General features: G+C 43.5%; 1 protein-coding gene across 1 annotated transcript; it reads right to left on the reverse strand.

Moving 5' to 3' along the window:
- Positions 1-107: 107 nt before the first annotated feature.
- IFT22 (intraflagellar transport 22) lies at positions 108-3,477 on the reverse strand. Its single transcript, XM_069033560.1, has 5 exons — positions 3,383-3,477; positions 3,081-3,160; positions 2,910-2,999; positions 2,070-2,272; positions 108-1,138 (listed from the first exon to the last, which is right to left on the reverse strand). Exons 1-5 carry the CDS (start codon positions 3,419-3,421, stop codon positions 990-992), a joined length of 561 nt encoding a protein of 186 aa, XP_068889661.1. The 5' UTR covers positions 3,422-3,477; the 3' UTR covers positions 108-989.
- Between the last annotated feature and the right edge of the window lie 10,087 nt (positions 3,478-13,564).

Raw genomic sequence — 13,564 nt, forward strand, 5'->3', positions numbered from 1 at the left:
GCTGAAATGTACTACAACTTTATCATTATTTTCCTTACTAAAAATTAAACAAGTTGCTAAGAGTTACACAAACCCATAATTAACTTCCCCATTGAGAACAGAAAGGATGCATTTTTAAAATGTTTTTATTGCCTTAGTAATGCATGTTACAAAAAAAAAGTCTTCTGCAGCAAAACACAAAGAACAGAGGGATGAGTGCAAACCAAACAAATCAGAAAGTAAATTATCTATGAAACCACTTATTTCAATGCAACAGGGAACAGTAAAAGTTTTGAAACAGCTTTTCCTCCTCTGGAGATTGCAGAACTTATTGGAGCTCCTGACACAAGTCAAAATATTGCACTAAACCAAGACTTAAATTCCTTCCTCCCAAAGAGGCCTAAACATTGTCCTCACAACATGTTTATTTTGTTGGAATAGAAGAGAAACAGTCCAGAGAAAGACTGCAACCTGCTCTGTCCTGCCAAGGCAATGGCTGTGCAATGTGCTCTCTTCAAGAGAAAGACAAGGACAACTTGGAACATAAAAAAGTGGATTCTACACCATGACTGCTTGTCAGGTCTCTATTCCAATCAGTTTGTACTTGACTTCCAAAGACAAGACTTCTCCAGCAACCCAGCTAACACGAGCCCTTTGCCCAGATGCTTCAGCAGAACTCCAAGTCTTATGTTCTGTCAGGCTTTCTTCTCCAAGCACCCCTGCACAAAGGAATTCTGAAGCCATGACCCATATTCTGTATTTTGGTCCACACTAACATAGTAACACCTTCCTGTGCCTCTGATGCCAAAGTGCAGCTACAAAGTTACTCGAATTCCTAGAAGTGCAGCCACCTCCTTGGCACCACAGTTCACCTGACCTCAGAACTTGTTCACAGACTGAAGTATTTGTAGCCTGGCAAATTCTCCTTGGGAAGGTCTGTTCACAGGCTAGTATAGCTTACAAAGGGAAAATCATATTTTTTTCTTCCTTGTTCAGTATTTTTTTAAATATTATGAGATAATTGACATTTCTTCCCTCTCTCTGCTCTCATTCATTATGGTGATAATGCTTCTGAAGTACTTGATAAACTCCATCCGAACATCTTCAGGATCTTCCTCTAAGTTGGAATGTATCAATTTTAGCTTGTTCAGTGGATAAGCTTTGAAAGTAAATAAAAATAATCAGTTATATTCCTTTTATAAAAGAAATATTCACAATCGAGGTCATGAGACAGCTCATACTGCAGTCAGCTGGAATTCAGTGATACACAATGTTTGACACCCCAGATAACACAGAGCAGGGCAGAAGAAATGCAGCATAGTTTGTCAGTGCTGCAAACAAATACAGCCTACTGCCAGATTAAATTCTTCCAAGTTTATTATGATTGAAGCCTTAAGTCTGGTTTTGGTCTCAGATTCAGTTAAGCAGAATTAAAGAAATTGAGCACTGAATTACAATTTTACTATTAAGTGATATGATACTCTTTGAGTACTTCAAAATAATGGAATGATATTGTTGTATTAAATATGTATTAATGTATTAATGCTTATAATTAACACGTGCTTGTTTGAACACTGGAACAGGGTGCCCAGAGGGAGTGTGTGTTTTCACAGCCGTAAAGAGTCACAAGTAATTTTGCAATATCTAATGAACCTATTGCTAATTTTAAGATGCAGCTCATTAGCCTTTCATTTCAAAGGGCTCCTGTTCTTTTGATTGACAAAATACAGACTTAAATGCCCTCAAAAGGGTCAGCTACCAAAAAAAACCCAAATGTAAGAACCAAACTACTACTGATGAGGAAATATGGCAGGAGTTCTAATTTCTGGCTCAGCTGCATACTCACTTAGAGAAGCCACTCAAACTTTTCTTGCCTTTCCTTTCCCTTTCTTTATTTTTGTGAAACAGGAATATTGCTCATCTCCTAGATGACCTTTGAAATCCATTATTTCTGTTTTTGCAAAGCACTTTAGTGCTCTTCAATCAACAGATTCAAATGAAAAATGCAAGCCATAAGTTATTAACAATTTTAAAGACACAAAGATCAATGAAAAACTCTGAGCTACAAATGGAGCTTTTCATCTCCTTACCCAAGGAGAGGTTTTCCGTGTCCCCTGCACTGCCTGGCTTGTGATGTGCCACCAAGAGACACTGACTGTCAAGCAGTGGCTGCTGCTGCACAAAGCACGAGTACCACATTTCAATTTCTTTCAGGTGGCTGGGCAGCTCAGGGTTGAAGATGATTATTACACCATGAGAGTCCTTCATCAGAGCTGGCCAGCATGTTTCAAACCTTGAAAAACACAGAAAATGGCAAGACTTACAGCTGGAGAGCAGAAACATGCACTCAAACTTCCTCAAGTTTTCTTCCCTCCTCAAGAACACATTAAGTACTTTTTTAACTATAACATCAGTAACCTTGTCAGTTATACATCATATTCCAAGTATTTTGACTTATGATAGTTGATTCCATGATTTTCTAATTTGAAGATTTGCTAACAATGTAGAATTTGGTCAAATGCTCACATCAACCTAATTAAACATTGCCCTAAGAATGGATCTGTCCCATTCTCAATTCCATCTTTTAGAAATTAAGGCCTCAATGATATGCATACATTGTTTGAAGTCCACTCACATAATTTAAAGGAGATGAAGGCAATTACAGAGTGGGCCTCTGTCTCCTGTATCTATAATTTCATTCCAGGAGTTGTGGACTTTACTGTTCTAGTCAGTCCTTATCCAAAACAGAGTTCAGCTGTGATCATGGCAGAGAGTATCTAGTGCTTACAGCAGAAACTATATATTGGGGTAAAGAGTCAGGAGTACTCCTCATGACAAACAGATAATTGGTTTGGGCCTTACGTATGAATATCTTGTAAACAGAACTATTAGGATTCAGTAACCTGGAGGAAGTAATAATGCTGGCTTACTTTTGATCACCACTGCAATCCCACAGCTCGAATCGACACCCAGCTCCCTTGTTGTTCCCATTGAGGTTTGGCTTCTCATACTCCAGGATCCTGCGGAAATGATGACCAACAATGGGATATGATCCCACACGGTGGCACAGCAGAGCTCGGGGCTCTCGAGGTCTCGCTCACCTGACCCCCTGCGTCGGGCTGTAGCTGCCGATCCCTTCCGTGCTCTCGGACACGAAGTTTGCCAACACAGACTTCCCAGACTGGCAGAACGCGGAGGTGAAAGACACACGGAGAAACTTAATGTGCCAAAGCCACGACGACGGTGTTCACCCAAGCCCCCCGCGCCATCCCTCCCGCTCAGCCCCGGTGCGTGCAGGCCTGGTCCTCCCGCTTCCTCCCTCCCTCTCTCCCGCCACAGGAACCCTGCGGGGCTCGGCGGTGACGGCCGGGGGGTGCCGGGGGGGGTCCCGGCCTGCGCTCACCTCACGGGGCCCCACCAGCAGCACCTTCGCCCTCAGCATGGCGGGCGGGGACGGCGCCCCCCCGCGGCTGTTGCCCGGCAGCGCGCGGAGCCGAGGGAGCGCGCGGCCATTGGCTCTGCCGCCTCACGTGACGGGCGGCGCGGGGCGGGGCGGGGCGGTGGCTGAGGCGGCCCTCGGGGTGTCCGCTCTGGGTCCCTTTGTGTCCGCTCTGGATCCCTTTGTGTCCTCTCTGGGTCCCTTTGTGTCCGCTCTGGGTCCCTTTGTGTCCTCTCTGGATCCCTTTGTGTCCTCTCTGGGTCCCTTTGTGTCCGCTCTGGGTCCCTCTGTGTCCCTGCCGTACCCCCGCTGTGTCCCCGCTCCGTCCCAACTGTGTCCCCTTCGTGTTCCCGCTCTTTCCGCGCTCTCTTGCCGTTCCGTCCCCTTCGTGTCGCCATCCGTCCTCTCAGTGTCCCGCTCCGTCCTCGTGTCCTCACTCCGTCCCTGCTGTGTTCCCTTTGTGTCCCCAGACTGTCCCCGCAGCGTCCCTGTTGTTCCCTCATTGTTCCCACCGTGTCCCCGCTCTGTCCCCGCAGTGTACTTGCTTCGTCCCCGCTGTCCCCTCACTGTTGCCCCGCTGTGTCCCGGCTCTGCCCGGCCTGCTCGTCGGTCAGCTGGAGCAAGTACGGTCACAGCAAAAGAGCGAGGGGATCCTTCGCAAGCCACGTGCTGGTCTGGCCCAGGGCAGCCTTGGGAAGGGGGAAATCCTGGCACTTCCCAGCTGCTGCTTTCAGCAAGGGACAGGATTTCCAGCCACTGAGCTGTGTGACCCTGAGCACTGACCAGGGGAGGAGCAGCTGATGACTCTGAGGGCAGAAGTGGGAGAAAAGTGGAAGGTCCCTCTCAGACCATTTTTCTGCCCATGGATACCAAACTTTGAACCATGAGAAGATAAAGCCCACGATTCCTGTGCAACCTTTCAGGGACCAAAAGTCAATGAAAGTTGGAATAGGGACCACTAAGCCCACTGGTGCACCCTGGTCTGCTGGCAACTTCCATTCAATGCTCCTCCTGCGTTGGCCCCAGTGCCCTGGTAGCCAGCCCTGGAGGGATGAAACAGGCAGAGGTCAGTGCCCTTTTCCAGAGTCCTCTGTTAATGTGGTCTTCAGACTATTCTGCACCTCTCTGGTGTCCCTCACTAGCTTGAGCAGTGCTCTCCTTCCTTGTTTCATTGCTATTTTAACTGCAGATTCTCCTTGGAAGGATGATGAAGCCAAGCTCTTGAAGATTCTTATTAAGGCTTGTTAGGGGAAGCAAGAGGCTTTTTGAAATGGCAGCTTCTAAGAAAATAAAACATCTGGCAGACAGATGTGCTGCTTCAGAGCTGTTTAGTGCCCAGGTACAATAGCACTTCTAGACAAGCTTTCAAATAGGGCCTCTAGGCGCTACCACAATGTAAATGTTTATTACCAGTACGGCTAATAAATGTGAACCAGAAATGCTCTGCTCTCACTGAGGGGGTACAGTCTTCTCTGTCACAGTGGAGACTCATTTTTTGTTTCACTCCTTATGTAGGGATAGTTTATAGTGGTTCCGTGTGGCAGTGGCATCCTGATGTTCACACAGTATTTTAAACTTCAGAAAACCCTTTCTGTTCAGGTTCATGGGACTAAGACAATGAAAAAGCAGTAGCTGCAACTACCCGTGAAATTGATTCTACTGTAGCAGACTGGATGTGTGTTTTCTGTTTGTGAAGATTCGTGTGTGAGTCAGGACCAAATTCACAATGAGCTGGGACAACTCATAGTTAATCCTTTCTGCAGCTTTGTTGTTTTCCACATTTCAGATTCGCAACTTCCAAAGGAAAGACAGAAAGGGTGGCCCAGAGAGAAGAACCAGGACAGCCTTGGCTAGCATGTGGTATTAGCTGACACTAGCACATGAAGAGAAATGTGTTATAAAGGGTCCTATTGTGGACAGCAGCACAGAAGAAGGGGAAAAAAAGCATAAGAGGTAACTGAAACTGGGTAAAACTGGCTGTTTGTGCAGCTGCCCAGAAAGCAATTAGGATTAATTTTTAGATGGAGTGTCAGATAGGGTCTTTGTGTGTTTATATTAGCCACTGAAGAGTAAGGAGAGCACAGCTGACTAAGGGTACAATTTTTGGATTTATCCATGTGATTTAGAGTTTGCAGTCACTTTAGAAAGTGGAAATTAAGCTTTCAAGCCACTTAGGGTGACTGTTTTCAAAGGCATCTAAGTCAAGCACATTTGATGTTATCAGCATCTGCATTTGGCATATGGGCAAAGCTATGTTAGTTCCTGGTGTATAGTTTGCTGAGAGCACACGTGTGTAAATCATTTTCCTTCACTGATTTAAAACTCTTTGTCAGACTGCAGCAGAGAGAAAACCCCAGCAGTGAGTGAACTGCTTCCAGACAATGCTGGTAATGGTCTTTATGTCTTGCATTTATTAGATGGCAGGTTTTCCACCATAATGTTTTGGTAGCAAGCAAAAAATATCATCTTCAGGTGATTTTCCTTGTAAAAATCCTCCTTCTTCCTTCAAAAGCCAAAAGCCACTGCAAGGTATCAATAACATTTCAATAAAGCAGTTTTCCCCTCTAGAAATGCCAGTGAGAACTTGAGTGAGAGACAGTGATTGCTGTGTGGGGGCAGGTGATGCTTTTTGCCTGAATTGCAGATCAGAGGATATTTGCCTCCAAGGTAGAGACCCACTGGTTTTACTGGAAGCAGCAGTAAAATGTAATGCCAGCCAGATCATACTTGAGCACTTGCAAACCATTCAGTCTTTCAGAGAGCGATATTTAAAGTTTGCCTTGTATTTCATTTAATGTGGCACATAAAAATTTTCCTATGAAAACAACTCAAATTTTTTTTTTTCATAAGCATTTGCGGCTCAGTATTGGTACTTTGTTTAATGTACTGTAGCAATATTTCCAAACTTTGGAAAACATGCCCTGGAGCGCTCCAGTTGTGTGTGAAAATGCTGCCTGGGTTAGAAGTACAACCACATGGCACAGCTCACCAAGAAGGGAAGGCTCTGCCTGGTTGCTGTGTGTTGCATGACATTTATTGTGTGTGTGCACAAACAGCTCTTCAGTGGGCGCAGACAAGGACCTGCATTACATCGTCCATTTATTTATACTGGTTCACCTGGGGGCAAGGCCTGGAATACAGGAATTGAGAGGAAGGAACACCTATTTTTGAGCATTGTAGCCTGTTACTAAAAGTTAAGGAGAAAATCAATATTGTAGTCTCGAAGCTTGTTGCTTAAGAATCTCAGGGCAGGGATGTGTCTCTGGGGCTCAAAGTGCAGTTGATTAAGTAAATGATGGTTTGGATGAAGTGTGGCTGCTCTCTGGAAGAATCGTAGGGTGGAGCTATGGCAAGAGACTAAAGGGAAACAGGACATTAAGGTGCACTGAGAGGGGTGCAGTGGAGTCCTGCTCTTTGTCACCAGTCTGCGGGGCAACACTCAGTTCAGTCTCTCTCAGGAAGCCTATTCTGGAATCAACAGGAAAAGCTCATGCAAAACCTTATTGCTTTGTTCATGCCAACAGTTTGTCGAGGACTTCAACTCTGATTGATCTCAAAGTCCTTCCAGGGGAGATGAGGATCTTTATTTCCATTTTATAGATGGAGAAACAAAGCAGAGATGTAAAAACAAACCCAAGGAGCATCAGCCTGCCTCTATGGCCCCCCCAAGAAAAGACACCATAGTGCTCTGATTTTTGAGTCACAATATGTGAATCCAGAAGTAGGAGTTCGTTTCTATGGTTTAAAGCTTCAGGTACAGCGCCAGATGATGCCTCTGATAGACGTGTTCCTTATTCTAAAGTCCGTGGAGCAACAGTAACACCTAGTGGCTGAATGTGCCAGTCTGTTCCTCCTTCCTTTCCTTCCTTTCAAGCAGTAAAGTTGGAGGGCACACGGTGTGATTGACAGCTTTGACTTGCAAGGCCAACACTTAGGATCTTCAGGGATTTGCCATTTTCCTTTCAACCCCCCACCACATTCTGTTTTCTATTAAAAGTGGTAGATGAAATATGAAACTCTTCCTCCCACCTCCCAACCCCCTTCACTTTTCTAGCTTATGGAGGAGGTTGTTCCAGTCCATCTTGATCTGTAGGTGGGTGGGCTGTGAGTGACCAAGCCTACTGCTTCCAGCTTGGAGCACTCAGATTTCTGTAAGGAATCCAAGCTTTTTCATTTTCTTTTTCTTTTTCTTTTGGTCTGAAAAGGATCAAGCAGATCATCTGGTGGAGGTTGGTGACCTCAGTCCATTTGATAATGTGGTGTTAACTTGCCTGCGTTAAGGCAGACCAAACCAATCAGTTCCAAGAAGTACCATTTCCTAAAATGTGGTGTGTGGGATTGTTTGCCACAATCTACTGGGACTGCTAATTCATCAGAGAGGGACCCCTAGAAAAACAGCATTAAGGAGGAAAGAACCCACAGCTGTTTATTATGTTAGCAGGAGAACCCTTCAGAGGGTTTTCACTGCCCCTCACAGGGGAAGGTTTCAGTTTTTCCATGGAAAAAAAACATTAAGCAAAAGTAGGTCTGCTAAAGCCCAGATCATTTGCATTTATAAATAGACCCTCCACTCTTTGTGGGAATTACAGTACTGAGACACTATGGGCTTGTCATATTCATGCTGTTTAATTTTAGACTTCTGGTTTAGGTATTCTAATTACCATTGGAAGCATCTGTTTAGGAGTCTTCATTGCCTGTTGACAGAGCCTGAACTCTAATTTACACTGGATATATGCTCTTTTACATATGACATTAACTTGTATCACCACTCAAAGATTAGTATTTGCCTCCCTTCATATCCCCAGTTCCCCATCCAGCTTCCTCCCAATTACCTGTTGAGATGGAACAGATTAAATTGAGAACTAGCCTGATGGCTCTGGGATAAAAAAAAGAAAATAAAAGAGTCAGCTCCACGAACCCATTTACTGCAAAGCTGCACAAAAGGCTGGTGCTAACAGAAAAAGACCAGCAGGGGTGTGGCCAAATGGGACAAGGACGGGACCATTTCTTTTGGCTTCTGTGAGGATGTACCTGGAATTAAAGCATGCTTTCATAATTCATACCATTAGTCAGACCTCCTAAATTTGTGTTCCCAATACCTGTTTGTGAGGGTAGGCAAAGAGAAACACAGCCTGATGGTGAGAAATGAGGAATATTGTGCTGGGATGTGTTGGGCAACCTTTACTCTTAGAAGAAGGAGCGTGGCAGCATCGTTGGGCAGGGTGAAAAATCTTCCTTAATATTTTTTAAAAATGCTGTCAGAGGTGGCAGACCTGGAAGTACTGAAAGAGGACAATCACAGGGTAATTGTTGTGTGTGATTCACAAGGGCCCTTGGAACCTTTTCTATTAGACCCGTATGCTTTTTGTTTTGAATACAAGATTTCAAAGTCAGCTTTGTTTCTCACTGGCAGCTGTGGCGTTTGCCACCCGTGTTGGTCTGGGAAGAGACGGCATTTATTAACGTTGTCTGATCTGGTTATTCACTCAAGGCCAGACCCTCAATGACTTCATAGAAAGAAAGCAAAGCAGTGTGTAGTGTCTTTAGAGAGACTGCCATGTGCCCTATAGGAGAGGAGAGCCCACTGACAGGAAGATTTTGTTTTCTCTCAGTTTCGTTCTCTGGTTTGACTTATGTGTTACTTTGGAGTTTATGGGCAAGCACGGGAGTTCCTTAACCCCACGATCCTTCCAGGCATTATGTTTCTGCTAACACCCTGGGTCAAATCAGCTGTCTTTTTGCATGTCTCACATTGATTTTCATTTAAGGCTCAATTACCTCTTGGCACTATGCCATTAGTGACAGCAGATTTATACCAGCAATTAGTATGTTTTGAGAAGTCTGGAATAAAATCCTTGCTCCTTTGCTTAGGTACCTGGATGCAGTGATGAATTCTTAACTCTACACCCTAGACTTTAAAAGATTTAGGCTTGATAATTTTGCCTCAATTCCCTTTAAAACCTAGTAAAAGCAGTGCATTAGTTTCCAATGCTTGGCTCACTTGCAAACTCATTTGAAATTCTCTCCTTAATATCTCTGGGCTACAAAAACCCAAGTGTGTGAGACTGGCCCTCTGAACGGGGCCTGCCACTGCAGACCTGCTGTGACTGAACCTCCTTCCACTGCTGCAGGTAAGGTTTGAAGCACTGTGTTGTACACTGTATTTTAGACAGCACGAGGAATGTCTTGGAAATATAAAAAGCAAGGTAGACTGGGCTATATAAAAGAGTTCATATTTAATACAGATTGTTGATCATGTAGTCTTAAGTGGTTCATTATTTATTGTTCTTCAATAATTTGAGAACTTAAATCTACTTTTGGCTTTGCTAGTGATGCTGTCTTGAGCTGGGTTATAAAAATACTATGCTTCACCTAAGCACAGATTGTTATAGTTTTCATCTTAATTAGCAACCTGCAGATTTAGATGGATTAATACAATCACTCTTTCTTTCTTTTGCCATAGAAGTTCAGAAGTATAATCTGTCACTTGTGAGAACATAAAGAATTGGACTGGAAGCATTCCAAACTCTTTACTGTAAGTGTTCAAAGATTTAATGGAGTCCTCAGTCATAAAATCTTTAATTTGAACTAGACCTTTATGTTCTCCATTCTTAAATTCACTATTTTTATGTCCAGGGGATTTCCTGTTATCCAAGTATGTACGGAGGCCCTTTATTTCCCTCTGTGTGTGTTTTTTAATTCAAATCAAATGTGTATGTCAGTGGTTGATTGCACTTAAACCTCCTTACGTTCATATTTCTTATTTAATTGCATTACATTTTAAGGTTTAAGGCTATATATTTACTGCAATTAATAGCACACCATATTTTAATGAAGCTGTTATCTTCTGCAAGTATATACAGAACAATGGAGATTGATTGTACAGGACCTTTCATAGAAACTGTATCTCAAAGCCATTTAACATGAATAAACACAGTGGAGGGTTTTTGTTAATGTAGTTCTTCACCTAACACAGCTTCAAAACGATGGAAATAAGTGGTTGGGTTATCAAGGCTGTTGTTCTCCTTATCCCCAGCCAGGGACTGCACCTCTGTAGGTTGCAGCCACAGCTGGAGTGTCCTGGTCCCAACAAACTGTGGTTGTTCCCAGAAATGCTCCAGAACTGCAGCACCAAAGTCCACTCACCTCCCATGCACACTGGCCAGGATCCCCCTTTGCCCAACCTACAGCTCAGCTCTGTAAATCTATTGTCAGTCCATTCAGGGAAGGCTCAGTACATGAACAATTATCTGGTTTTACTGAAACATCTGAAAAAAAGGGTAAGTATTACCTAGAGATCATGTCCAGAAAATCTGGGACAAATTTCTTATGCTCCACCAGAACGCAGCCAGCTGAACGCCTGTTTTCAATGCAGAACAGGGCATCACCCTACATTGGGGTACTGCACTGGGTTTCTTACAACAATCTGAGAGTTAAATGCTCTGAATTGAGCCAAAAAATGCTGGGAGCCACTTCTATCCAGGCACACAGCAAGGCTGATAGTCTTGTCCTACCATTCCATCACATACCAAAAATCTCCTTAGTCTGGTCAAAAGCTTTTATTTCTTTTTTTGGGCAACAATCAGTTTAAACATTTCACAGTGTCTTGCAGACTTTATAATTTCCTTTCTGCCAAAGAACAATTTATATCTCTCTTTAGATTACATCTCATCTTGCTGCTTTTATTTTTATTTCTCTTCTTTCATTGTTGTTACTATTTATACCATGTCATTTTTTATTCCGTTCCTGTTATCCTTACAATAGCCATGATACATAACAGAGCACTGAACCCTGTGTTACAAAGGGAGGCACCGAGAGATTTCCTGATGGCTCTGGTAGGTCAGGGAGTTCAACCAGATTCTTTCTGGGTGTAGACTGACAGTCCATGTATCCTTCCTGCCTGAGACCCTGTGGCATGAGGGGCTGTGAGCCAGTGTAATCCCAAAGGATTATTTGGGGATTGGTTTTGCATCTGTAGAGAGATTGATCTCCCTTAGGCAGAAGAGAAAACAGAGAGATGAAGAACATTTCTTGTGGTAAAAGAGATTTGTGTTCTGTGTATGGAGCTGGATATCTGTAAAGTACAATTTAGTAGCTCCAGCTTGGGTCATTTAAAAATGGAAGCGAGGCCCTGGAAGAGGGATGGATTTTGGAAACCAAGCCCATTAGGTGTGGAATCTATTGCTGACAATGGAGTACTCTGTGAACACCTAAGCTAGCATTAGTGTACATGTGCTTAGCCAAGAAATACTTGGAACCTATTGCTTTGCAGTGACTTTATCCTTTAATGCCTGCAATCTTTTGTATTTAGCACCTTAGCTGCCTTTTTATTGCTTCCATGAAGGGATCTGTCAGGTTCAAGAGAGGAGATTGGGTAGAGAGCCAGCTAAAAAGCAAGACAGTGCCACTGAACAGTGCTGGCGTTTGCTTGTATGATTGCTCCCCTTAGAATGAGGAGACCAAAATGTTCATAAAGGTAAATTGATAAATCTGGAAAATATTCTCTTTAAATAATCCCCAGAGTTCCCAGCCTAACACACAGCTGTAGAAAAAAAAAGACCCCAACAACTGAACAGGATGTTGGGCTGCATTACAGTAAGAACAGAATATATATCAAAAAGGTGTTATTGTTATTACCTAAACCACTGGTGAGTTCTTGTTGAGAGTGTTCTTTTCAGTACTGCTCACTCTACCTAAGGAGGATATGATTAAGGGATAAAGCAGGAAAAATGACACTAATACTGTGCCTTTCAGCTCTGAATTATAAAGCAGGACTGAAGAGCTTTGGTATTATCTTTTTTAAAAAGAGATCTTGCAGTGATTTTAAATGATTTTAAAATAATGAAGGTGATTAATCACATTGAAACAGACAAAGTCTATGAAAACAAGAAGAGTTAAATTGAAAAGTAGGATCTTAGGAAAAGAATGAAGACGGAGAAGGGAGAGGTTCATGTGAATGCTCCAATAAATATGTAATGTCAGTTATCAGAGGGGTCCTGTGAATCTGCAGGATATCCTACAGGAATCCTGTGAATGTGCAGGATAAGGTGAAAATAGAACTGTAAGGAAAATAGGAGAGTGACAGTGGGATTGTGACTGTTGGCCAGTTACACACAGTGGAAGCCACACTGGAGCAGGCTCTGGGAAACACCTGCAGCAAGGAGGAAAAGGAAGGTCCTGCAGCCTGTGTGGTAGGTCCATGGGCAAGGATGGTGCAGGGAGGCACTGACTCACAAAAAGTTTGCATTGTGAAGACAGAGGGCTGACAGGTAAGGAGCTTGTGGAAAAAGGCAGGGAGAGAAGAGGGAGAAAGCACATGGCTGCTGTTAATCCACCTTAACTGCAGACACCTAAGGTGAAAATACTTGAGGCAATTTCAGCTCTTAGCTGGGTAGGATCCTGCTGTGGAAGTGGTGGTCCATATACAATGGGACCAAGTGCAGCAATTTTCAGCTTGCAGCCCACAAATTTTTGAAGGACCAAAGCCAACTTCTAGGGGCCCTGTGAAAGCCAGCTAAGAAAAGCAGACTGTTGTGGTTAGGCCTCATTGTCATGGCCCATGGAGAAAGTTCCTAGGAGATTTAAAAAAAAAAAAAAAAAAAAATCAATAAAAGCTGTAAAAATATGGCTAGAACATTCAGATTTTCTGGGTAGATGAAAGGGGACACCAGTCTCTCCACTTGCATCCCCACCAGTTGTTTTCTTTGGTTCCACAGGGCAGGTGGCAGTGCCTCAGATGTGCAGGAGCTGGGATGAGGGTGCTCATTTCCATAACTCCTTTCTTATCTGTTTTGTGTGCATTTACTTGTGTATTTTGTGAGGAAGGGAATGAGCCCACTATCTCTTATGTGACTTGCACAATACAGAAGGGGAATTCAGATTCCCACTCATATTGGGTTCCTCAAGTCAAGTAACCTGGGTCCATGGGGAAATGAAGAGAAGTAGGAGAATTTAAGGGCCAGAGTAAAAAACTGAGACATTCTTTGGTCATGAAAGTCCTTCCTTCTCTGAGATTCAGGGAGTCCATGACTCAGGACAGGTTTTCAAATCAGCTAAGCCCACTGAATCTGGATATCCTATAGTCGGTGACTCCAATAAAAATTGCAGCCTGGTCTCTGGTAGCTGTTCCACTGCATGTTACAAAGT

This window comes from Aphelocoma coerulescens, chromosome 19 (assembly GCF_041296385.1).
Source record: "Aphelocoma coerulescens isolate FSJ_1873_10779 chromosome 19, UR_Acoe_1.0, whole genome shotgun sequence".
NCBI lineage: Eukaryota > Metazoa > Chordata > Aves > Passeriformes > Corvidae > Aphelocoma > Aphelocoma coerulescens.